We start from the raw sequence: 27,713 nt of genomic DNA on the forward strand, positions 1-27,713 counted from the left end.
ACCAAAATAGCCCCTTCTTCCTTCATCGTCTGAAACATGACTTAAATGGATTTAGTAGGTGTGAGTAAGCACCATTAAGACGAATACAATCAGTATAACTGTGTTGGAATATTTGTTTCCTCACTGGTTTGTAATCCAGCTCTGTCTGTTCTTTCAGCATGGCACGTAGCGACTCCACCCACTCCCGATCGCACACTGAGTTTTCCTGGGTTCCAAACACATACAGGTCATGTGGGATGGTGACCGTCATCTCGTCCAGAGTTTTCCCGAGACCACGACACAAGACCCACGAGGCCACAGACTTTGGTGATGGCACTGAGCCTAAACACAAAAAAATCGTACATGCAGGACATCATCAAATATGTCAAACTGTGGAAATGCATGCAAGTGTGTCAGTCATTCTGTGTAGTCATTAACTGAGGTTGTGTTACAGGAAGTGTGTGTCTAACCCATATTCCAGGTGCCTATAAAGATGGAAATCATGTCTGGCTCATCCTGGTTGGAATGTTTGTTCTTCATCAGCTGCAGCAGCTGGCAAAACGCCTCCCGTTTCTGGAACAAACACACACAGTGAGTGAAGCTGCCACAAAAACATTGAAGTACTTAACTTTAAGTACTGAATACATCGACTCTATATAATTACATACAAGTGTATCTCTGATCAGCTCCCTTTTTACAGAACTGTGGGTTGACGGCTGTTTTTGCTATTTTCTATCATGTCTTTTTTGTCGATGTAAGAGAATACAAGACAACACAGAGATTCTTCGAGTAGATTTATCTATGGGTCTGTGCCACAAATACTGCCACTGTCCACTGATTATGTACACAGAGATTAAAGGAATATGTGAGAGCATGTCTTCATCTGCTTCATTATAAACATATTCTATTCACTGTAACATGTACAGTGTTTACAGTTTGAGCAACAGTTACAGTAAATGCAGTTTACTCATACGCAGAAAATTATGCTTGACAGAATCTGTGTGTGTGTGTGTGTGTGTGTGTGTGTGTGTGTGTGTGTGTGTGTGTGTGTGTGTGTGTGTGTGTGTGTGTGTGTGTGTGTGTACAAACTTTGGCACTAGCAAAGATGAAGTCTTTCCTCTGGCTCTTATCCTTCTCCTTCTCAAATACAATGCCCAGTTTATTCTGCACCCGCTGAGACTTGATCAGCTGACGTACTGAGAGGCAGACAAACAGACAGACAGATGGGAGACAGAGGGTTTGAGATGGGCATTACAGATAAATTCAAGGAATGAAAATTAAGGTCAGGTGAAAGATAAAGATAGTTGAGGACATTTAAAGTCAAAATGGAGAACAAAGAAAAACAAAAATATAACAAAAAGTTGCCAAAAGCCTGGTGTGTCATTCTCACTTTTGTCATGTGTGAAGGTGGTCCAGTCCTCCTGATTGTCTTTCACCTTCTTCATCACTACGAGTCGCCCTCCCTCCACATCCACAGACAAAGTGTACTTCTGACTCTTTCCTATCTTTGTCAGCTCTGCCAGGTAAACATCAAGCTTCACCTGGAATGAATCACGAGAAGGATTACACATATCTGTGTCTTCAAACCACTAGGGGTCTCCATCATGATAGCAGCGGACCAGTCAACACTTTCTACCTCTATTGTCATCACATACACAACAACACTGTTGCTTCTGTGGCATTAACATTGGTCTGAATCTATGTCATTTATATGCAGCAGATTTTGAAAGTGGACCTTTTTTTTGAATCCAGCAGGCTTTTGCTAAGAAACACGGGGCTCAACATTTCTCAGAAGGCAGATAGTGAGTCTTACTTTGAGTCACAACATGTAAACAGAGATAGGGTCTGTCTGTGTGTCAGTGGGCGAATCAGGTGCCACGCCTCCTCACCATAACAACACTTCTGTTTCTGTGCAACAGGAAGCTACTGAAAGGATGTAACCACAGACAATGTTGGCTTAGCTGATAGCTAATATTTCAAGTCATTCATGTCTTCTTCCCTCTGTGTCTCAATTCCTTCTTCAAGAGCTCCCACTGACATTTATCCCACTACTCCCTCTCCCCTCACGTCCCCATGCAATATAACTTTAACCCTTTCATGCTTTTTTTCAAGAGAGCCTTCTTCATGGATCTAGAATTTATGCTGCTAGTAGTTCATTTCTGAAACTACTACAATCTCATAACCAACACACAAACTGTTGGCTATTCTCACATGGTTATTCTAAATTGGAATTTACTAGATGTGACAAATAAAGTAATAACGTCACAGATGATGCTAAAGGAAATGCACTACAAACATTCCTTTGGTGTCATATCAGCAGTGAGTGCAAACTGACAGCAGTGTGTTGAGCAATACATGACTCTCTAGTCTGCTCTACTGTAATTTATGTGTAATCTAACTATCGGGACACAAAATCCCCATTCCTTGACAGTAATATTTAAAAGCAAAACAGCACAACAATTCTAAGGCTTTTCTCCAGATTAAGATCAAATAGGAAAAATGCCTGCTTGTTCTGCAAAACAAACAGGAAACATAAAAGATTTCAGACTTTGGCACGAAGGTTGGTGCATAACCAAATTGATAATGGAGAGCAGTGACAAGCTTTAGTACCCCCCAGGGGGCAATTTGGCCAAGAGGCCAGTGATTGTCTTGATAAATATGGATTCCTTCTGCTAACTTAAAACACAGACACTTGTCACGCCACTGTTCACTGATTAAATAAGGGGTAAAACAGAATTTCAGTCTTTAACTGATTCTTTAAAGGTCAAAAGCTAGGAAAAGATAATACGATCGCTGCTGCTGGAACGCTGACCCACATCACCCTGCAGACATAAACCCACTAATGAAGTATGTGGGTGACATGTGTGCGGATGTAGGTGTGTACCTCGAAGGCCTGCACAGGAATGGCTTTGCTGTGACGCATGGAGAGAGGAGGAGGGGAGCACGGAGAGGACAGACTCATGTCCTGCAGAGCTTTCAGAGCCTGAGGGGACAAAGAAGGAGGGAAGCACATGGAGAATCAGTTAAAAGAAGGAGCAGGAAAAACAATGAAAGTGACACAAACACACACACATACAAAAGAAAAGACACATAGACACAGTAAGATAAACTGTAATGTTTTCAGTCTCAGTGTTGGTGTCAACAAAGACAAAGATTTCCCATTTCCTGGATGTGAGCTACAGGAGCAGAGAAGGTGGAGCCAGTATCATGACATGCGTCCGGACTTGTAGCTTCACTGCACTGAGGCCATTTCCTCCAGAGCCAGCTGAAGCCCCTCCTTACATGTGAAGTCAAACTAGAAGCAGTGTGACCTATTAACATGACAGATCTGGTGAAAATGTATTTATAAAACAGGGACAGAAGCCAGTTTTGATGAGGTAGGCTTACCCTTCTAGAAACATCTTGTTAGGCAAGATAAGAACAAAAAAAACATAGCTGTAAACATTTTCCCAGGAAGAATTACAGTTGTATGTACCCTAAATCCTATATGTTGTTTTCTGAAGTGAAAAGACGTAAATGCAAACAGACACTAAAAAGTTCCCATCAAATATTAATTGCATTTGTGGCACGTGCAAAACATTGCCTTCTTGCAAAGTCTCCAAACTTCATTAACTCATTAAGGCTCATAAGGAAGGTCAAGATATGTCCTTAGGAGTTGTCAGCTGATGAAAGTTCCAGCTGATAAGATCTCCAACTCTTTAAAGCTTGTGGTACCACTCAACAACCATGAGTCAAACTGATGCCGATGGAGCAAGGGAAGGCTATTAAAAAGATATCAAGGCACTTTCAGCTTTCAGTTTCCACTGTCTGAAATGTCATTATATGGAGAGGGTGATCTAAACTAGGCGTCTCCAAACAACAAAGTGTGTGTCTGTCACTGCATAAATACAATGAAGACAAAATAAATAGACAACATGAAGGAGGGAGCAGACGTGATCATGTATGTCTGAATAAACGTACCTTTTTCTCTATAGACGACAGCAGGTCTTTGAGAATTGCCAGCTTAGTCACAAGGTTTTCCAGCTCCTGGTCTCCACCCTGATTCACAGACTGATATGGGAGAAAAAAAAAAACACAGAATCCATGTGAACTGTGAGGTTTAAAAAGACAATGAGCGTGTAATTTAGACCGACTGCAAGAATAGGGAAGCGAAAGTGTGGGATCAATGCAGGAAGTTTTGATTACACTTTTGAAAATGTATTTCATCCGGTCTGTCAACTACAAAAATGTAGCAGAGACTGGTCTATCCATGGGTAAACAAATCAGTTTTTCTTCAAATCTACAGCTAGATGTTTGCTTGGTGAGTAAACTGAACTTATGTGACACTTTCAGTTCTTGTTTAGGCGGTACCGGTTCGAACTTCTGTCCGCCACAGAAACACTTTTAAAATCTTAACAAATCACAAAGATACTACTGGGATAGTATCTCATCATTTCATTAGATGTTGTCATCTTTACATCTAGAAATCTACATACAAACAAGACATTCTGCCAGTCTGAAAAACACCTCTTTTACAATAACACACAACTACTCGTAGAAAACTATAAATATCCCATCCCCGCATATGCTAAACAGACAAACACAAGTCGTTTTATCAACAGTATGTATGTCTGTAGAGTGACTTGGTCTAACTCTGCTGTCCTCATAAGCGAGTGGACAAAAAAAAAGCTTTTCACCTTGACACCCGCTGCACAGCAACACGTGTCTGTGTTTGTTATTTCTATGCATATGTGAAAAGATCTCACAGCATGTTAAAGCCAGCAACAGTCCTCTGAAGCTAGTTTACCTTTTGTGAATTTGTTACTGAATCTCTGCTCCTTCTTACTGCTCTGTATACAAGGAGCTTAACAACACAACAAGGCTCCAACAGCAGTGTTTACTTATTACTTAAGGACATTATGTCACATATTCCATCATCTGTAAAAACTGATTTAAAATCTCTTTGTGAGACCCAGCACATTTAAAGTGAGCAAGCAGCAGGATGAGCTGTCAGACGAATACAATACAGGCTGTAAATGCTGGCATTAGTTTGGTATAGCAGGAGCTAACCGAATAACAGCAGTAACTACACATTGCTTGTATTTCACATTCTAAGTGTAGAGTAAGATCAACCTACACAGACTGGTGAGGTTTACATATAGCAGCAAAACAGAAAATACCAACATTGTTATTCAGGGCCTGTACTAAGCAGCAGTGGCTTGCAGCATCTCTATGACTAATCATATGTCAGCACTGTGTTTCATATCTTTAAGTGTTTCACAGATATTTCATGTGAATGCAAGACAAAGTAAACCACCGCAACAGTTAAAGGAAAGACAGGAACACCTCTGCCTGCTTCCCGTCTAGTTAAGCATACACACACACACACATATATATATATATATACATATTTACAAAAAGGCAAAGATTCCTACCTGTTGGATCATCTTGGAGACCATGAACGCGCTCTGCTGATCGAAGACTTTAGAAAGGATCTCCAGACCAGACAGAACTTTATCCACCTCCCTATTTGAGGAAACACAGAGATTCACAACCTCTTTTTCTCAAAGCTTCCTTCTCTAAATCACGTCGTCCTCTTCGTTCAGATCTTTCTTTATCATAACACTTTTTCTACATGAATTTGTTCATATTGATGCTGTGCTATGAACAACACATGACTAAGTGATTCAGCTTTTCTTTCACTCCATCTCCAAGTTCAAATTTATCTTGCGTTTGCATCACAATGTTTGCAACGCAGTGTATGCCACTGTGACCAAAACAAGAGATGAGTTGAGGAAGTAGGCAGATCTGCAGGCTCCTCACACAGACGACTGTCAGTACGGTGACAAGCACAGACACAGAAGAACAGCTTTGTGTAGAACAGGCATGGACAATATAGTATGTGTCTGTAGATTATGCGTTTCTACAGATGTATTTACCCATTAAGGCGTTTGCAGGAGGCCACTAGTGTCTTGTTGAGGTGAGGCAGAGAGCAGGCTCCCTGTTTGACCGCCTCAAGGTCCAAAGCATAGCTGCCCTTCAGATACTCATGGGAGATGGTGCTTAGGCCATTAGCTGCTGGAGGGCTAAAACAAATACAAGTTAAGTACAGTGAGCATTTGAACCATTTTCACTGCATGCATGTGATTCCACACACCAGTATACAGATTAGGGGACAAGCAAATTACCAAAAAAAAAACTGCATGATTGTAATGTATTACTAGGATATACATTGTTAGTGGCATATTTACACATTAATAGTGCTTATTAGGGTTATAACTTTGAACTTTTTTTTCCAAAATCAAAGTCTTGCATCATGATTGGATGAACTTTTTGGTATAATTGAAGAAACCAAACTCCATTTTCAACACTCTCCGACACTTCCCCCGAAACAAAAAAGTATTAAATACACATTACAGCCAATGACATGTCTTATAAAGTGAAAGCAAGAATAGAAACTGATACTCCAGTATATTATGATGGCAGTACAACTTATCATTGATCCACTATCAGTCATATTGACTTGGAATGGCCCTTGTGATAACTTAGCACGGTTTCACATTTCATATCATTGGGCTGTAATGTGTATTTAATACTTTTTTGTTTCGGGGGGACTTTTTTAAAAGAGTGTTGAAAATGGAGTTTGGTTTCTTCAATTATACCAAAAAGTTCATCCAATCATGATGCAGGACTTTGATTTTGGAAAAAAAGTTCAAAAAGTTATAACGCTAGTGCTTATACACCAGATAAAAGCATAGTAACTTGTCTTACTTAAAGGTTTATAGAGTTAAGTTGTATCTGTGCATGTTATATCATTTGCTATATTCCCATCTATTCTGTTTTTAGGTTGTTTACCCACTGTACTGTTTTACTTCTACTGCCATAGGCTACATATACATGTTCAAATAGCTGATTCTACAAACTTGAAATGCCATCTTGGGGTGATATGGTTTAGCCAGCTAGTCAAGCTGCAGTTTACATCCATCTCATATGATACACGTAGTGAAGACTTAGAAGTTTGTGAGGTCATTGAGAGAAACAAAAGTTAAATTTCTTATTATATTGTGTACATGCTTGGTCAATTAAGCTCATTCTGATGAAACAAAGTTTCACCTGTGACAGTAGACATTGTTTCAAATGTTGCTGCAAAGAAACCATAAATTCAAATATGTGTATATTTTAAACACATCTTCTAAGCAACACAGCTACAACCATCACAGTTTTAAAATGGGCACCCAGGATTACTGCCACCAATTCAGTATCCAGCTAAATGTAAAAATATAGGAACTGTTTCCCAGCTGTTCCTGAGTAACGCCATTCAATAACAGTCAGAGAAGTGTTTTGGCAGATCATTATGATGTCAGAGTGAAGTTGATCATTGACCTTTTGAAGAAAAAATGTCATCAATTTGTCATTTTATCCTAATAGACATTCAGGCAAAAAATTTTGTCATAATAATCGTATAAATTCTTCAGTGTTTTCTGACTTCACAATGACCTTTCACTACCACATTCTATTCAGTTCATTGTTGAGTTCAAGTGAACATTTCTGCAAAATTTGAGGAAATTCCTTCTTGGCATTTAAGAGATATTATTTTCACAAGAATGGGATAGACAGACAACCCGAAAACATGCCTCCGGTCACGGCTGTCACAATGCAGAGGCGTTAAAAACAGGGAGTAAATCCCTTCCCTGAGAAAAAAAAAGGAGAACTCTGCCTTGAACGTCATAGCTGCCATATCTGCAAAGGTGTGTGTGTAAATCTCCATGCACTGCATCTCTGCAGTCACATCCTTCCTCTAGGCTAACTTATGTCTTCTCTGACATTCACACACATGTACACTCCTCTATTTAAGTGAACATTACTAGCCTCTGGGCAACCAACTATTTTTCTACAACTTGTGAAGGATTTGCATTAGCACTAGCATTATAGACTGTCACAGCTTTGTGGTTGTTTAACATGACACCACTTCTTTTTGAACTAAACATTAAAATGGTCCAGTTTAATGATATATTTTACAGACAGTTGTACACTCATTTCTCTTTCCTATTAGAGACACAGATTATTCAATATCTTGCAAATTTTTTGTTTTTCATGTAGTCCATATATGCCACTATTATTATGGCCAAACAAAACACTACTTTTGGTGTAACGTCTGTAACAAGATCTATGCATTTACTACCCTTTAATATGAAACACATTGTGGCTTCTAAGTAAACTAAGCAAAATTCCCTGCACCAAGCTTTATTTTTATACATGCAATGTCTGCAGACCTGCAGAGTTTTAAACATGAAAATGAAAGAGGAATGTCTTTCCCCTGTTACGTTCTCAGATCTGTGATGTATTTTGCACTCATTTTGGTGGTTCACAAAAAAGTGATGAGTCATGTACTAAGCACCACAGCTAATATCAATGGCTAATTTTATGCTTCTTTACATGACACAGTGACATAATAGGACCAATGTGACTGATGGGTAGATATTACTTCACTGATTCCACTCACAGCTGATATTGTAACAAAAGGCAACTGCAATACACACACTTGCAACTTTACCCTTCAGTGTGGGAAAGTTCTTCTGAGCCGTTTCGTGCAGAATGACAAACTTTAAGAAGTAACTTTCACACGCTGGAGAAAATTCTCTCCCAATACGGAACACATTAGTCTGTGTACAGAAACTGACCTGCATTAATCTACACAGATCTGAACTACATGCACATACAAACTGCATCCCCCCACTTCATCAAAGCCTTTAGCCGGCTGTGAGCCCTGTGGTTTCCAGCAGGATGTGGCTTCTGTATGCTGACAGCTGTGGGCACATGTGTAGAACAGAGGATATTGCCGTATGAGAGCCAATTAGCTTGAGCCTGAATGAGCGCTTCCTAAATTGGAGTTTTTTTGGTTTTGTTTATATCATTAACAACAATCTTTACTTACTCACTACTTCTGTGAGCTTGGCAATCATAGTGAAGCAATATCCTTGTGCTGCGTGTGAAATGTGGTTGCACGTGTGCGCTACATGCTTGTTGACATGATTAAGAAGCATTGCAGGGTAGCCCATGTTTTGATTCTCAGTGCTGTCGTGTATTTGTGAACAGAACACAAACACATGAGCCCTTGTGTGGACTTTGTACCTGTCTGTGGGTGTGTCTGGTCCAGGGGGAGTGGAGGTGGAGGCAGATCGAGGAGGGAGCGGCGGCTTCTCGTCCTCTCCATCTACCAATCAAAGACGATGAGAGTTAACACGTGACAAGTAGGAGGCCTCTGCAGCCATGTGGGTGTGCTGTTGTTGGCTCTGGAGTTACCTGAATAGTCCCTGTCATCACTGACAGCCGTCTCCTCTCTGTCCACGGGGTAAAGCAGCGTGGTGACCAGACCCTGGTTGGGCTGCAGGTATAATGACACCAGCTCCGGCAGCGTCTTGAACCGCTTCGGCTGTACGCCCTGAGACGTCTGAGGCGAGGAGGAAGGAAGACAGGCAGGGAGGGATACACCGAGAGACAAGGGAAAGAGGGAATGTTATTTTCTGCATGGTTTGATTACACCCGAACACCCTGGCTACAAGTAGTCATGTTACTCTAATCTCTGGTGGCCCCTATTGTTTGATTATTTACTATTGTGTAAGCAAATATGGCCCAGTAGGCTAAATATGACTCAAACCAGGAAGAACTGTTTTGGTAAACACTGCTGGCAAACAAATTCAGCCCCAGGAAGTAAAATTAGACTTTCAGGCTCTTTTCAACGTCACTTCTAAGACCAAAAGATCATACAGCAGCGAGACAGACATCTGTGATGTGGCCTCATGGTCTGAAGCACCATGCTGTCGTGTGTGTGTGAGGCTGGTGGTGGTGGGGACTTCACAGCTGTTGGGCACAAGGCACAAAGAGGCTGCTGTCGGTGTGTGTGTGAGAGCGAGAGAGCTCAGAGCCAACAAAAGCATCTCTGGCTGCCAGCTGCTGCCGAAGCACGAGTGGGGAGAGAGTATGTGTGTCTTTTCTGTACCTGTACTGCCAGAAATCCTTCATCGTCCGGGAGGATTCTGTATGTGTGGACGTGCTTCTGAAACCTGAAGAGAAAAGAAAGAGACAGAAAGGAAAGAAGAGAAAGGAGGGAAAAAGAAAGTTGGAGCAAACAGGAGTGAGAAACAGAGGGAGGGAGACAGGAGGGAGACAAGCTTCAGACAATTGTTTGACAGCACAAAAAATAACAGTGCAGGTCTGGCATTTGCACAAACAATTCCGTACTTGACCTCAGCGGCTCGGAGTTCGTATATGCATGTATGTATGAGACTGAGGGGGGCTTAGACACTGTAGAGAGCTTCAACCTGTTGCTGTCTGTCACAGTTTTGAGTGTGCTTTATCCTTACAGTAGCTGGATACAGTAGGGCAGAACACAGATGAACCAAGTGTACACACTATAAAGTCAGGACGAAAGTGCAAAAATAAAGAAACACAGAAAACACATGCTTAATTAGTGAAACCGGATTTTTTTAAAAATCCATTCTGCCACATCCCTGGCAGAATTTGCATTGTTTTTCATTCATTAAACTGCGTGTGATATGCATTTCTGACTTGAACCACAGGCTCCATATTTTCAACCAATCACAGATCAATGCTCTGACATTGCCCAACCGTGACTACACGCCTGCAGCCACAAGCTGGAGTTTAATGATTTTCATGTCTGCCCTTCATGTCGACTCAGTGGACCGGTTCCAAAATGTTCAATTTGCCAAACAAACATTGTGGGTTATGTCCGTTGGTGTTTGTGTGTGTGTCTGTGCACAAGTGTACGTGTTAGGATGGCAGCCTATGCAAAATACTTAAGTAATGGTTTTACTTCCTCTTCAACACTGTCCTTATTTACAGTAGGTTTGTGTACAAATGGAATGAGGGATAAATCCATGTCGGGAATTCATCGTGCTCTGACCGCTCAGCTGTTTGCCTGGTTTTTCCAGGTCAGCATCCTACAGGAACTAAAACATGGACTGGAATAGAATTGAAAACCGCAAAGTACATAAAAAGCTTATTTTTATATGATCATTAAGAAACACCACTTGATTCAGGGGTACAGAAATAACAGTTCCTCTTACACTTAAGCAGAAGTGTCCCATTTAAGTGAACTTAAAATGCTCTCAGACTAGAATGTGGAATAAACCTACACAGTATGTACTGTCCGTCTGAATAGGTCTCCATAGGTCATCAAACATCACTGATCATGACCAGGGTTCAACGGGGGCCCGAGGCCCTTGAAATACTGGATGTTTAATGACTGACTGACTGAATGGCCGGGCGTCTTTCCTGGTTCAGAGTAAACCTTTGGGGGGTGTTTATGCACAACAGTAAACACACTACGTCCATGTATAGTCAAGGCAGTAAGTTCCCTGTGTTCCCTTTATTTCACAGAAATCATTGGATCTTTCTGTTATTTCTGACTGTTTGATAAACAAAAAAAACCCCATCATGCTTCAGTAAATGAGCACAAAATTGTTCTAAAAAATGAAATTGCTATTTGTATGCTCACCCTTTATCATTTTAGCTCTTGTGAATTTTGTCTGGGGCTGGCTAAAACCTCTTTGAGGGGTGAAAAAAATTCCTCTAAGCAGGAAAACAGTACCGACAATATTATATTCTTGCTGGCATCAGAAAAAAACACTTCTGGGACCTCAACAAAGAGTTGACATGTCAAAGAACTGATTAGCTATTTTGGAGAAATTGGGGGAAATAATTATGGAGCACTTTAATCTTTGGATTGGTTGCTTACTTAGGCTGCTTATCACCAGTTCTGGCTGAAGTGGTTCTATATTACAATAATTAGTCGATTAATAAATTAGCTGTCAACTATTAAATGAATAGTCAGCTATTCTGAATATCAATTAATCGATCTGAGTCATTTATAAAGAAGGAAAAAGTGCAATTTTTCTCATTACAGCTTCTAATATTGAAATCTTTTCTGGTTTCTTAACTCCTCTGTCAAAGTAAACTGAATATCTTTGGCTTGTGGAAAAATGAATCAATTGGTTACAACATTTTGGACTTTGGAAAACCCTGATCATCATTTTTCACTGTTTTCTGACTTTTTGTAGGTCAAACAACTATTTGATTAACTGAGAGAATGACCAAAAGACTACTGGACAATGAAAAAAGTGGTTAACTGCTCCCTGTTCTAATACTAAAACATAAGATTTCTGTTTTCCTGTCTAAATCTGACTGCAGAATGAGGGTCGTCATGCACTAACAGCCCTCACATAGATCTGAGCCCATGTCAGAGTTAAATGAGGTTAAGTTTAGCAAGTCAAACATCCAAAACACTCAGGGCACAAGTTCCCATGTTGAAATGATTTACATGGAGCAGATTTATCAGACTGATTGCCAATAATAGCTCCATATATCAGCTCAGACTAACAGTATAAACCAGATAAATATTTGCTCCTGCCTGGCGAGGTTCAGCAGTAAACACGATCATATCCATATTTAATCCCATCACATTGTAAACACAATGCACTGTAGATTCAGTGGCACAAAATCCATACACAGGCGTCACTGCAGTGTACAGTGTGTATGTGTGTGTCTGTGCGTGTCTGTGTGCGTGTTTGTTTTCCTGTTGGCAGCTGTTGAGATTCTCTGCAGGTCTGTGGAGTAAATACTATTGTTTCAGTAGCTGCAAACTTAACTGGGGGAGGGAGAGAGCCGGAGAAAGTGTGTGAGGCTTATTGTGGGATAGAGATGGACTGAAAGTACACAGCGTTTGCCTGTTGTCAGCAATAGTCTGTGCTGAGGGTAACGACAGCCCCTCTGTCCTGTTAGTTTAGAATGCCCCCTTCTACTCTAACTAACCCTAAGATTACACACAGCTGAAACGTAATACCCAAAGTCTGATTTAAAAGGTCAGAGGTCTGAACTGGCCCGCGATGACAAAAAAAAAATTTAATCAACTCACTTTTAACTTGCCACTTGCAATATGCATTCAAGTTTAAAACAGTCAAATATATTCAGGCCTTGTGGGAAAAATGACGCCATTTGCCTGCCTTTTAGTTGCATCAGTATGAACCCTGAACTCTGATCACACCACAAACAGCACATCTCTTGTGTTTCAACACAACTCACGCCAAATTTAATTCTGACTCAGACATATTCCTGAATTTACACTAGTTGTAGAACCTATGCATTTTAGAAAACAAGACAAACTCTGGTGTAACATTAATGCATGAACATGAGAACAACCGCACACAACACTCTCTCTCCAGCAGTTAAGGTCGCCATGACAACAACGTCCACAATAGGGAAATAAGCCGCATTAGAACCACAGTCATCCGGGGATAATATCGCTGTGAATAATCAACAGATACGCACTATATTCAACATCAAGAAAATGTGACACTTTGTGACATATTGTTGGCATAACATGAGGTATGGACTTTACACTATCCTGACCTACACCCTTCTTCAAAGCTGCCTGTCATGCTAAACATTTTTTGGTTGTCCTTTAGCAATCAACAGGGTGAAGTTACACCTCACAGCCCCCTCTGTCTGTTTGTCCAGGCCATCATGTAGCCCAACCTCAGCTGTCCCAAAGTGCAGCCAGTCAGTTCTGTCCTGATACTGATGGTGAACAGTTGGGATAATTATATTAACTTCCTGTATAATATTCAATTACTATATACAGTTGTATGCAAAGGTCTTAAGGTGATAATCTACTAAGGCACTAAAATAATCCTGTCATCATTTAGCTTCACATAAAGTGCAGTAAACAGAAAAAAACTTCATTCAAATCAACATTTTAATATCTATCATTTGCCTTTAAAACCTGCTTCTAGGTACACTTGCATAGCTTTTCAAGGTATTTGGCGGATAGTTTACTTGAGGCATATTGGAAAATTATCTCAGTCCTGCTCGATTTAGGTATCTTGATGTTTTCTATCTCTTCACCTCATTGTGGAATCCCAGACTGAGGTAATGATTTTGGGTGGAGGCTCCTTTTTCATCTACTTGGGGTTGCTGTCTCATGCTATACAAAGAATTTAGGATCAGTCAGGTGCCTTTCTGATTGTACTGCATTATGAGTATGAATCTAAACATCTTAAGTTCCAAATAAAATTGCAAAGTCTTGCATCTATTTAAAAATGTTGCCTTCGCAGGGACTTCCCTACCACCTCCACCAGATGTAAGTGCAGCACTTAAACTGTTCCACGCACTGCCTAAATAAGAATACTGTCCACTGTAAAAGCGGAGATAATTGTATCTTAGCAGACTACACAATTAAATGTTCAGTTATTGTTTTTGAATGGCGAGTTTGCAAGTCTTATTTGTAGCCTTAATATTACCAGGTTAGCCAGTGTTTTCGGGCTCTTCATAGCAAGTTTTTCAGAGGTAATCAGCACTAAAAATGTTCGGTTAATCCTGTTTAACCTGCAGTGGTTTGTGTGGGCACCTGTAATGTGCTTTACTACCACAGAGGAAATAAATTCATGACAAGCAGGAAGAAAGTTAGAGCTGTCACGGACGATGAATGCAAAAAGACAGTCTGAAAATGCTCAGAAGCACAAACAAACCAAGGGAAAACCCTGTGTATCATACTATTTAGTCATCTAGCCATCCGATGTTGGCGCACAGGGAAGCAACACAAACTAATTGTAGGATGTAGACAAAGTACAAAATATGGTATTGACTCTTTGTATAAATAATAATAGTAAGGCGAACATGATAGAAAAACAGCAGTAAATTTCAGAAAGATTTTTAGCTTGATAACAACTCACATCCTGAAATAAGAATAGTGTAAAAGGAGCGGCAGAATTGCAACATCTTAAATTGCTTTTCTGTCGTAAATCATATTCTTCTTTAATACCTCAGAACAGAGAAAAATGCTGCTTTTGTTCTATACTGATAAATAGGTCAAAATGACAAAACATAACACACAACCAAACTAATAGTGCTTTTACACCCAAAATAGTACGCATTGCTAAAAACTCCACTAAGCAATACACAAACACACACACACCCCTTCTTGGTGAGGAATGTTTTCACAGAAATGTCTACCTCTCAAATATACAGAAACACAGACGCAGCCTGAACCCTGACATGTTAAGACACGCTGCTCTGATAATAAAGAACATATTCCTAACAGCAAAAGCAGATAACAATCCAATGTCTCCACGGGTCAGAGTCACAGATGTATCGACACAAATTTGTAAGCGTGTCGTCTTGTCTGATGGTCGCCATGTCTCGTGTTAGATTCAGGAAATGTGATAGCTAAACTGAAATATTTTATCACTTCTAAACAGCACTGCTTTGACACTGCTGGCCCTTCAGTGTGGAAAAGTTCTTCTGAGACACCATCCCCGTTCTCATAAAGTGTTGATGCACTTTATCTATTTCACATAACTCCACATGCTTTTTCTGCATCATTGGTAGCACGTAATTATAAACACACTCAACAGAAACTGATAACGTAAGTGTCGATCTTCTCATTGTCAAATAGCAAGCTGGTCAACCCGGTCACTTTCAGTTCCCACAAAAGTCTGAGCATTTAAACTCGCATGCAGACATGGCAAACCCCAAAGTCTGCAGACTGAAATGTCCACTAAGAGGAAGTGAAAGGCAAAGGCCTAAAGACAGACCCAGGAGTCAGTCCAACAATAAGACTGGAAACACTTCCGAAACACTCAAGCCTCCAAAAAGGAAGCACACATGTGCCTGTATGTAAGTCACAAGGGCAAACTCAAAAAGCCATGTCTGGTAGGCATATTCAGATTTTAAAAAACAGACAAACAAACAAAAAGCCCCATTGTAGCATGTGTACTATTAATGGGCAAGTGCTTGAAAAAGTCAAGCACTCAATCAGTTTATGCAGTTAAACTGAGATAGTCTATTCTAATGAGCTAGTCTTCGAAATCATAACATTGATGTAACTGTGTGCTAAGTTTAAACCATGGAGGGAAACAATCTTAAAGCATTCACTAGAAATACAATGCAGTACATGTATGGTTTCCCCTTCACTGCAAAAAGGAAAAACACTCAAAATACTATAATGTTTACTCTTTTTTTTTTTTTGTTAATTTCTCTCTGCCAGCAACTGTCATAGCCCGAGGCACTGTTTTTTCAGGCTGTTCATGTAGTGCATCTCCATACGCCTCATTCTCTCAACCAGTTTATTAGCCTTGAGGGAATTTTTCAAATGTGGAGCAAACATTTACTTGGAGTCAAAGATGAACTGATTAGATTTTGGCCACTGTAACCTCATAAAACATATTTCAGTCATAACTCAAAAATTCCTATGCTAATTACGACTAAATTCCACACAAATATCTAGAATAATAAAATGACAAAGTAATGACATTCTATACCTAAAAGGGTCAAAGGTGAGCTTCACTGGGACATCGTAACGTTCCTCACCAATATTCAACACCATAGTTCAGGAACAGAAAGAGAGACTGTAACCGTATTTCACATTTGGTCAGACACTAAATTGGTGACATGAATGCTGGGTGGCCACCTGTAAACTGTGATGATTGCATAGATCTTCTGTGCGGCTGGCTTGAAAATCTGTGCGAATGATTCACCTCTAACAATTTGTAGCTTCTTTCTTGGCGACACTTGCATTTGAAGCACCGCCTATTGTTGTGGCTAGGAGGATCTGCTTCATTGACCAAGCATGTAAACACATAGGAGTAATCTGACTATGATTTTTGTTTCTCTCAATGAACTTACACACTTAAAAGTCTTCATTACTTATATGAATCTGGACAGACTGGTTGGCTAAGAGGCAGCAATTCTAGTTTTAACTGGAACTTTAAACAACTGTGTGACTTATTGATATAGCATTAAAGCAAAATTAAAGCAACACAGTAGAGCAGTAAAGAACACAATGACAGAACAGACAAGGGTACAGCGAACAATATAACATGCCAGCATACAACGAGCTACCAGAAAGCTTTGGGAAACACCTAAAATGTGAAGTCTAAAACATGTTGTCATGCTTTTGAGTGCTACAACGTCAATACTGTGTGAATATGTTGCTCACAACACAGGACATGTGTAACTTCACTGGCTAATGAAGACATAAAGCCATAAAGCAGTTTATCTAAATTTATCTTAAACCTTAAAGAAACTAGTACAGTGACACACACACAGGGTAGTGGGCAGTGTAGCTCTCAGGAGTTTGTGAGACAAAGGAAACAATGAAGAGGACTTGCCATACACATTAGCTCTAAGCCAACAGGACGTCACACGGGGCCTGTGACTAAAAACACTGTGCCATTCAGTAGTTGAAACATTTTCACCCCTCTGATGATTCAGATTGTACTTCCTGGAAATGCTTGTTCTTTTTTTTTTAACACAGCAATATTACCCAAAGCTGGCAAAGGTGACAAATAGATGTGTTGCCTGACCATATAATCTTTTCCTCCTTAGCTTCACGGCTTGTTGGGTGACACTGGGCCATCCCCGTTCTCATAAACATTATTAAGCTGCTGTATCTTGTTTCATGCAAATGCAAATGTAGCAGGACTGGTCCTCATGACCTGTGGCTGAGGAGTAAGAAGGAGAAAAACTTTGACATCCACTGCTTGTTGTGTTCTAAAATGTTCTGTTCCTTCTCATCGATTTTATTTGTTGATGCACTTTATCTATTTCATTTTATTACTTTTTTCTCACAATTTTTGTGTTTATCTAAAAACATTCATTACTCACATTACAAAACCAACAGAAAATAGTTCAATGCATAGTAAATTGGTTCCAGAAAGGCTTATATAATCTTCTTTAAAGGTAACTAAACTACATAATTTCCTCCTAATCTTACTTATTTAACTTCAGCCTTAAATCTGGATTTCTGAGTGACTGTTACAACACATTTTAAAACAAATTTCTTTCTTCTCCCATTCTATATTTGTAAATCTGAGTCAACTGAATGGATCACAAATCATACCACCACTACTTCCTATAATCACAAAAGAAGGAAATGATGGGTCTACTGCATGAGGGCAATAATGAAATGTTCACCTTTGAAGATTAGGGCAGATTCAGTCGATGGTAGCACCTTAAAACTGCTCTATGGCTGCTATAAAGTAAGAAAAAAAAGAATACCCAATGATATTTAGAGGGCATTCTTGCAGTGAAAGTAATTTATTTAAAAGGGTGAATGTTACGATGTTACTTTTTGTATGTGGAGGCAAAAGTTTGGGAGTAAAAAGCTGCAACACTGTTTGTGAAGCACATTTTATCTGAAATCTGTTCAGGACATGGTTGAGCTAATATGAAGGAAACTCGAAGTCCATGGTGTGAAAGGTGAAAGGGGACAGGAAGGGAGAGGCGGGAAAGTATCCAGAAACAGATGATGCATGGATGTAAGGAATGCTGTTGGTCATAGAGTGACCAATCGAGTGACTAGTGCATCCAGCAATGAATGAAAAATGGGCATCATCACCACCATTTAATCTTGACTGTATAGTTTAAAAGGCCAGTGATCACGTAGACAGCGGGCCACTGTATGTTTTCAAAAGGGGAGTAGGCATGCAGTAATTATTTTACATGACAGAGAGTTAAGAGAACAAAATAGTGTATTATGTAGCTACATTTTCCAAGAGCAAAAGAAGATCCAAAGGCCAAAAATACCCAGTTTGCAGATGAAGGCAGCAATAAGTCAGCATTGTTGCTTGAAAAATGTGACAACTAAGGTAGTTAATTAATTCTCTTTTGATCCACAAATCAATTATTTGACTGTTTCAGCTCTATAAAAGTGCAGGTGACCTGTTTGCTAATTCACACAAATATACAGTACATGCATTATGTACTGCTTGGTGTGCATGTGTAAACACACCCACACATTAAACTCAGCATGAGGGAAACTATCAGATAGGGGATGTAGGTCGAGTCAATGTCAGAGTGCTATGTCACATGGCATGGGCCTTTAATTTCCTGTCTCTGTGCAATCTGTAGTCTGTGCATCTGTTTATCAGCGTGTACTTTTACAGGTTTAACATTTCTTTTCCATGGTTCACTTGAATTCCTTGAGTCATTGTCAAATGTGCGTAACAATGACAGCCCTATCTGTACTGAAACTTCATCATCTACTTGTCAGGTGTCCAGACGAAACATACAAGATTATTTCTTTCACTTAACACAATTCTGCTGATAGCAACGCTGTCTGAGTTACTTGTTAGTCATGGCAAAGTCTCCCTTGTGTAATGGAGGGTGGGCGCTTCATCGTTTATTTTAGCAAAGAGGACGCCATGCCCTCTAACTCCCTCTAAACAGAACCTTTTTCTGGTGTTGTCATTTTATGATATACTGTGTGAGAAGACAGTAACTCCTCGACCAAGCCTACTGCTTTACCACTGCGCTGATCCTGCATGAGCCTTAAATTAAGACATCAGCAAAGCTTCACCAGCCCATAGATGCTTATATTTACCTCCATTCAGTTTAATGCCACTGCTCGCAACCCGCAGGCTGATTGTAGCTGAGTGCCCCGTAAAAACGGCGCTGCAGGCAACCACATCAGACACAAGACAGACAGGGACAGCCTTAAAATTGTGTGCCATGCTGGAGTTTCACTGCTGAGCAGACAGACAGTCTCTTTCTCCCACTCACGGCCTTCCAGGAGAAAGTAAACAAATGGGTTTGGGCAGAAGCCTTTTTCAACACTTTCAAACACAGCCTTCAACAGCTGGATTACATCTGTTAACAAATCTATACGTTGCTGCCTTTTATCGAGTTGTTAAATTGCAATTCTTCCTGGAAATATCTTTTTTATTATTGGCTACTTTCTCCATTTTTATTTCTTGTGTGTGTTGCTCTCACATTGTTTTCCTGTTTACACAAGAACTGACTCACCAGCAACTTGTCAGTAACCTGGAAAGCACTTTGAAATGAACAAGGCTGTATAAATAATGAGCAATCAATGCATTGCTCATATACAGTCCATCCTCATCTCTTCTGAGTCTTGAATGACCCTTTATCCATCAACACTGAGTTCTCACATTATAAATCTAACAGAAAATAGTGCAATGTTTACATATGTTTACAGCGTATTAATATATAGTCCATAATAAATATTCTGCTGGCCTTTGATGTAAACCTACAGCCTGAGTTTCTAAATGACTAATGGATTGTAGTGGCCGTCCAATGAGGAAATCTTGCTGTTTTCTGAAAAGCAACACACACTAGAGGATAAAGTAAACAAACGCGTCCAACAGAAACATTTTAAACAGTTTCTAACAGCCTTCAGCTGCAGTTTCATCACTTCGTTTGGTGCAGAAAAGTTTGTGCAGAACTCCTAAAAGCCAGTAACAGAACAGACTGTGCCTCAGACACAACACAAACACTCCCCGGAGGCATGTGTGCTAGATTTAAAGAAGTTTACGCTAAAAACAAAGCACGGGGAGGCCGATGGAGTTACTTACAGTACACACAAAGCGTAAGCCCCGTTGACACTCTCACTGTCCCGCACCAGGAAGCTGCCGTCTCTCCCGGCCCGGGCGAGCAGCTCCTCGGCCGCAGCTCGACTCAGGTCCCGGTGATACCACATCGGCGGCGCGGGCCCCAACGGAGAAACCCCACCACCGCTGCCGCCACCCCCGGCCATGGCCACAGCCCTTCAAACCGGGTTAAACTCAAACTGCTTTCCGTCTCCTCCGAAAAACCTCCTCCAGACTTAGTGAAAGAATCCTGAGAGAGAGCAGCGGAGAGCCGCGAGAAAAGTGAACGTTACTCCGGCGGAGGGTCGGGAGTTCACCGGGGAACCGACGGTCGAGGCTACAAGTTGTAAATTTGATAAGTTACGCTATTTGCGGCTGTTCCCTCAGTTCCTGAAAGGCTCGCCACCCTCCTCTCTCGTTTCCCAGTCCCACGGAAATCAGAGTATGTAAATCCACACTGGAGACCGGGCAGCAGCAGCGGGGACGAGCCTCGTCAAGGCCGCCGTGTTGTGCGCATGAAGTGCTTACTGTTGGGATTTTCAAAATAAAACAGGATATTGAGGGATTTATATAGAGACGCGTTATTTGAGAGACACAGTCAACTAAAGCATGTTTCCTGTTATTGCTAACTGTAGCTGTTTTGACAGACAAATAGAGAGGGATGGTTAGAATTCAACTTGATTCTATTTTATATGTTTCATTGTCAGGAATATGATTTTAACTATATGCCAAAGCACCAGAGGCATTGTAGGCTCAAACAGAGCAAGATACCCCCTAATAATACTCCTGCTGACAGCTGGATAGTATGTTTTAGTTTCAGTTTTCATACTTATCTTTTAATAGCACTGAGTCCTTGGGAAGAATTTTTGAGATAAGTTGATGTTACATATTGATGCTACAAAAGTAACCAACAGTTTATTTGGTTTAAGATTGAACTCCCCCTGATTAATTCCTTGCCACTGTAGCCTATAAGTAACTCTGCTGTTTAATGATTTGATGTAGTTTTGTCAGGAATTTAAATATCACTGATAATAGAGATATTCAGTAAACCTATAACTTTTGTCCTTGACCCATGAACTCTAAATTAACTGCCAATCATCAAACTATTTTTATGACTTGTAGTATTTAATATTTTTTGATTTTAGAATCAACAAACATGTTAATCAACGCACAAACCATCAACACCCAAACACCCACATCCCACTCAGCCACAACCAAGAAGGATCCATCACTCACAGAGGTGATTTTCATTTCAGCCTATTATGGAAGGCAGTACCAATAGTGAGTAAGCTGGGTGAATAATAAAGCAAACAGAACAAAAGAAAATACATCTGGTTCATTGACATCTTTGCGCATGAGCCCGATCTTTACTGTGACATCTGGATACTGTTGAGGTACATGCCCCACTTTAGGTAATAGTTTTCTGTTCTGTCCAGTATCCTGTATGACATTCTCTCATAAGCAGCAGCTCTGCCCAATTCAATCATCCAATCCTGAAAAGAAGGTTCTCTAGGTTTCTTCCAGTTTCTGAGGATGATCTGTCGACCAATCATGGTAACAGTTTGTGTCCAGTGTTTCATTGGTTGTGGAAAACAATACATCACTATACAGTCCCCCAAAACATGAAGTGCTAGACAGACTACAAATTGCCTTTTGATAACATTAATGATGTAAATATGAATCTTCTTCCAATACTGTCTGATCTTGGTGCATGACCATCACACATGTATCAGTGTACCTTCATCCCTACCACACTTCCAGCAGGCTGCTATATCCTTCAGACCAAATCTAAAAAGCCTACTCGGTGTCCAATAAAATCCATGTAGTATTTTAAATTGAATAAGCCTCACCCTCAGGTCTCTTGACATCTTTTGGGAGTTGCCACATATCTTAGCCCAGTTCTCTTCATTAACAGAAACCTCCAGATCTCTTTTCCAGGCTATTCTAAGTGAGGAGATACTTCCATCTCTTCCATATTCCATCAAAATCTTATAGCATTTAGCCATTTCATAACCTTTTCCCATTATCTCAAGAACCCTGTTCAATTCTTCTGCTGACCTTGGGGAGTGTAGCCCAAAAGTCTGTTGCACTAAATGACGTAATTGAAGATACCTCCAGAATTGTGTTTTAGGTAAGTTATATTTATGCTTTAGGTCATCAAACGAATGAAGTGAGTTATCATTATATAGATTTTCCAATGCAAAAATTCCTTTGTCTGCCCACTCTTTCCAGAAAAATGCTTTTAATTAATATTCAGCTTCGGATTCATGCAGATGCTGGAGGCTCTATTTAAATAAGGATCAAACCCCATCAGCCCTGAGACCTTATTCCATATACTTTGAAGATGACTGGGTGAGTCTTTAACAGTTTAGTGGACAAGCAATGAATCAAAAGTTATTTCTGATATGTTGTCTACCATTTCTGTCGCATCTAAAGAAGGAGCAAAAACAGAATCTGACAGTATAGCTAATATTATACATAGGTACCAAGTCTGTGCTGATCAAAATGACACAAGGTAAGATTTTGAGAGTAAGTGTATTTTCGTCTGCACCTCACCTTTCATGCAATGATGACAGATTCTTCACTTGGTAGCCCTAACTTTATGTTTAGTCTTTACTTTGTAGCAAAACTTTGGTCTCTGAGTCAGTATTTGGAGAAGATCTGTCTCTGCTTTGCATCTCTGACAGTAAAAAAAGATATTCTGCTAATTTCTATTCATGTTTTAAGGCCAGATGGACATGGAGTTTGATTCCTCCAGTGTTATAGATAAGCATCTTTTTTAAATATAATAATGTAGTTAACTGTGGTTGGTGGTTGGAGAGTTGCTCTGAGGTTGATCAGTGTTGAATGTTATCTGATCAGTAATTCTCTGGGTTCAGGCCCTGGGTTTGTAGTGACTAAAATCTTGAAGTGTTGTTTTTTTAGTGTAAATAATCAGTGGGTAACAGTCTAACTCTGCCCTGTGTGTGTTAGTTGGTGTTTTTCTTTGGATGCCTACTATGAAGCGGCAGATTTCCGCGTGTAGGACTGATGCTCTTTTACAAATGTTCCTGTAAAGTTAAGATACCAGTACTTGTGGTTGCCATTATTCTTCTGCACTTTTAAAGTGTTATTCTTGGACTTTATTGTGAGGTTTATATTCTTCCAAGTAATCAGTACTAACCATAACAGTAGTTACCTGTAAATTCTAACATTTTCCTTTTTAAAATGTAAAAGTTAAAAATTATATATTTTTAAATTGTAAGATGCAGACATATCTAGTAAATACCAATGTGTCTTAAATCTTTATGACCCAGAACAGAGGTATAATTCTGACATCTGTGAATGCTCCCTTGTGCGCCACCACATTCTTACTAGAATTATGCCAAATTACTATAAATTAAACCTAACTCTCACATTAAGTAACCAATTTCACAATTTTAATTTCTCAGTATGATGGCATTTTTTATTTTTATTTTTGTTAGTTTCTAGGAAGGAGGGTGAACAAAAACATCCGATGTAACAGCATTAAAATGTAGTTTGGAAAGATTGTACAGTACTGTTGTCTATATTTGTACAGTAGTGTGTAACAGTGTACAGTCATGGATATTTAGATAAAAGGAGAGAACAGGTGGAATAAATAAGGATGGAAAGCAGCTATGTTTATTTATCTGCTGTCAAAGTTTGATTGAAGTCATTTTTATGCAACTTTCACTTTTTCTCCATTTAGAAAAGAAATATTGAATTTTACTCAACTAACTACCTGGTTTAATTAGTAGGTACTCTGCAGGTCCAGACTTTACATGCAAAATATATGATCAACAAATAAAATATAATAGAGTGTTGACAAACTACATTATTAAAGGTCTTTGTACACCTTAACGTATGTATACCTTCAGTAATATAATGTGCAATAATGTAACACTTCATAGTGTTGAGCTGCTTCTTATTGTGAATTCTTTTTCTTGTGGTACATCAAGTACATTTTTTGTCATAATACTGCTTTTACTTTATTTTTGTAACACTTTGAATATTGTTCAAGTATTAAAACAGTTTATTTCAGATGACTTCTTCTTTGTTGTATCAATCTCCAAACGTTCTTTAATATTCCTTTTGAAGGGGCTCAAATTTCTTAAGGACACTCACAGGATTTAATGTTTTGATTTAAAGCCATTTTCTTCCTGATAGTTAAAAATCTACTAGTGTGACGTAAACTACATCGTCTTACCCATATATCATGGCTCTAAGTTAGAGGCTATACGGTCAAAGCCTTTACTCATGCAAGAGGGCTTTCCTCTCTGAAAATCAGCTGGTAATTTCTCAACGCAGACTCCAATCCAGTTGCACAATCCGTTTCTTTTTCAGACCACACACGATCACATGCACACACACTGCCACAAGGTGTAACTGTCCACCTAGAGGCCAGACTGGCAAACCACAGGAAGCAGGCGACCCAGCATTTAGAGCTCATCGCTCATTTTTCTGATTCAGTCTGCTTTTTTTCCTGCCCACAAAAAGTCTGACTCCTAAAATGTGGTATGGACACACACACACATTCCTTACAAAGCAAAAGAGGCAGGCATAAAGAGACAGAGAGGGGTGATAGTTGGGCTGTCGGTGGTGTGTGTTGCCAATGACCTCAGAGAAGCTGCATATTAATAGCCACAGGGACAGCAGCCATCCCAGCGCTATTTCTGGTTATGGCATCACACTGCATGTCTGTGTGTGAGCGAGCTGACTGTAAAAGACTGTTAAAGTATGTGGTTTAACAATGGTTAAAAGTTCTCCTGATTGCTGAATGTCTGTCTGCACATATCATAAGGGTTTGTTGTAAGATCTCTAATCAGAATCAAAACATCTGAGCAATTTTTTTTCAAGTTTTACATCTCACCAAAATTGTCCGCTGCCATTCTTTTAATGTTCCACTCAAACTGCACAACAAACCATTTATGCCAATTAAACACCCAGAAACAAAAATGCTGGATGGATATACAACAGAAGCCCAAATTCTTAGAAATCTGTTATTGTTTGTATTTTGTAAGTTATGCGAAAAGGACTGGTCATGTTGAGGTGGGTTTTTGTTTTGTTTTTTGTTTTTGTTTGTTTTTGGTGAAAAGTTTGCTTTAGAACAATTGAGGCCACCATATACCAGAATCAGATGACTTTGAACACATTGTGTCAAAGTTTCTGACTCATAAACATTGTTCACGTCAACGTGGAAGCAGCAATTATATCTGAGAATGTCTTTCTTGAAGTCGTTCATGGTGGAGTTTGAGGTCTGTTTTGGATCTCCGAAACCACAGCCTCTTCTCAGACTCACTTTCATGATTTCTCTGCTCAACAGTTGACAAACGTATTCTTGTCGTCAAACGTTGCTCCATTTCAAGTGCTTCTTGTCACGACTTCCACAGTTCCCTCAGCTGCTGTTCCTTAATGACATTTCAGACAGTGGAAATTGCAAGCTGGAAATGCTCACATATCTTTTATAGCCTTCCTCTGCTTTGTAGGCATCAATTAGCTTCTATTCGGGCAGTCGGTTAGGCAAGCCCAGTCAGTGAATTTATCGGCTCTGTTGGGTTTTTTAAATTCATGAAACTGAAAGTTACAGTTATTTCATGTTGCAATACTCTTTTACTTCAAAAATTGACAAAATGTATAATTTGTTCAGAGATTTTCAAATGCCTTCTTTCGTTTAAACAAAGGGTAAGTTTTATCCTGAATATATTTTTCTAGCAAGCATTGTGTGCATTCCACTGTCTCCTTTTATTTTCTTAGCACAACACATTTTCAGATTTTAGGATTATACTTTTTTTTTTAATTGATGTTTTTATTTTAGGAGATATCTTTCCACTTCTGCTTGTCTTATTTCCTGTTTAAATCTCTAAGATAAGAATCGGAGCAGTTGCGACACAAGAATTTTCTCCATGGAGATCAGTAAAACATTTCTGATTCTGATTTCTACATTGCATCTGCATTTCTTCTCCACTACTACCATGCAATGCCGCTCCTGTTGGTGTCTGGAAGCTTGGTGCAGGTAGTTTATGCAGAGAGAAAAGGCTAGAAAGACTCGGTTAAGGTACGCAAGCTGAACTTTAAATGCAGAATCATACAGAGTTGTCATCAGGAAGGATGTTATTATCAGCCTCAAGAACACTTTCACACATCCGGTGTTGGTCAGCAAGTAAAGCCACACTGTCAAAACACGACAATACTGTTGACTGCATGAGTCATGTCTTTAAACATGACTAGATTGATCATATCATGTTTTGATTATAAAAGTACAAAGTGTTCAAAAGTTGCTAAATACGTAAATATCTCAGACGTGGCTCTGATCAGCCAAGGCCCTCCTGTAGAAACACCAGTTAACCAATGACAACTGACACATGCTCCTCACAATCACACACACTTTCCCACAAAGAGTTGAATCAACACTGACAGGCAGGGAGTCAGAGACATTTAGCACACTCTTTTCCTTTCCTTTTCTCTCTCTCTGTCACAAACACACACTCACTCAGGGGACTGGAACCCCATAATTACCAGGCAACAGAGCCTGCTAACCACTAGCTGGCCCTGCGTGGCCATGTGATGGTGTGATCACCGGGGCCCAGTGTGGAGGAACATTTTTCCTCAGTGCAGATCTGGGGTCAGTTTTACAGTTTCCCCACTGGTGGTTGAGGTTATGAAGGGGTTATTAAGCTGATGCACAGTCTGCACTTACAGAGAAATGGCATCCAAGAGCCATGCAGTAGTACACTGTGTGGCATGTCCCTTCATAGCTTGTCCAGATGCACAGGTTTATTTTTGTTTTATTTTCCTTATGCATACAGATTTTGAATCTACTGCATTTTTGAAGACAAAGAATTACTGTGCTGCCTTGATTTTGGCAATGAAATCATATCTTTGTTCTTTTGTGTGTGGATACTGTTTTACTTTCTTGTTTGTTTTTTTTTTTCCTCAGAAAAGAAAGCAATAAATGGCATGTTTCCAAAAGGAGAGTTGACAGTTGCTCCTTTAAACCAAAATGTCAATAAAGTCAGTCCACATGTGTTAGGGAGTCTTAGGATCCCAGAGGGGTATGGAGCCTATTCCTGCCTCTTCAGGGTGAAAGCAGGCGACACTCGGGACAGGTCATCAGTCTGTCGCTGTACTTAAGATATAAGATAATAAGCTGAATCAGTTAAACACATTGACAGCCTAATCTTCAGTCTATGGTTACTGAAGGCCTTGGCTTGCACTCATCTTCATTTAACTTTGAGAACTTAAAGCCTCCGATGTCGAAACAATTTTTTGATTTTTACCACAGTCAGGACAAAGACAATCTGTGAAGCAGCTCCCAGTTTTACTGAGACTGATTATAAATCTGCAGATGTT

The 27,713-nt window shown here is 39.8% G+C and overlaps 2 protein-coding genes across 2 annotated transcripts in view; one reads left to right on the forward strand and one right to left on the reverse strand.

Moving 5' to 3' along the window:
* Positions 1 to 20,856, reverse strand: part of inppl1a (inositol polyphosphate phosphatase-like 1a) — a 35,569-nt gene extending 14,713 nt beyond the window's left edge. Inside the window, exons 1-12 of the mRNA XM_022200250.2 lie at positions 20,349 to 20,856; positions 9,959 to 10,022; positions 9,262 to 9,409; positions 9,091 to 9,172; positions 5,898 to 6,044; positions 5,394 to 5,484; positions 3,940 to 4,029; positions 2,864 to 2,962; positions 1,370 to 1,520; positions 1,069 to 1,175; positions 450 to 552; positions 125 to 321 (exon numbers count right to left, since the gene is read on the reverse strand). Of these exons, the coding sequence (XP_022055942.1) occupies positions 125 to 321; positions 450 to 552; positions 1,069 to 1,175; positions 1,370 to 1,520; positions 2,864 to 2,962; positions 3,940 to 4,029; positions 5,394 to 5,484; positions 5,898 to 6,044; positions 9,091 to 9,172; positions 9,262 to 9,409; positions 9,959 to 10,022; positions 20,349 to 20,530 (1,461 nt within the window). The 5' untranslated portion in view covers positions 20,531 to 20,856. The remainder of the gene's footprint in view (positions 1 to 124; positions 322 to 449; positions 553 to 1,068; positions 1,176 to 1,369; positions 1,521 to 2,863; positions 2,963 to 3,939; positions 4,030 to 5,393; positions 5,485 to 5,897; positions 6,045 to 9,090; positions 9,173 to 9,261; positions 9,410 to 9,958; positions 10,023 to 20,348) is intronic.
* The window catches only part of LOC127536903 (coiled-coil domain-containing protein 186-like), a 218,860-nt gene that overhangs the window by 129,476 nt on the left and 61,671 nt on the right, over positions 1 to 27,713 (forward strand). The window lies entirely within an intron of this gene.

The sequence above is a fragment of the Acanthochromis polyacanthus genome, chromosome 13 (assembly GCF_021347895.1).
Source record: "Acanthochromis polyacanthus isolate Apoly-LR-REF ecotype Palm Island chromosome 13, KAUST_Apoly_ChrSc, whole genome shotgun sequence".
NCBI classification, from domain to species: domain Eukaryota; kingdom Metazoa; phylum Chordata; class Actinopteri; family Pomacentridae; genus Acanthochromis; species Acanthochromis polyacanthus.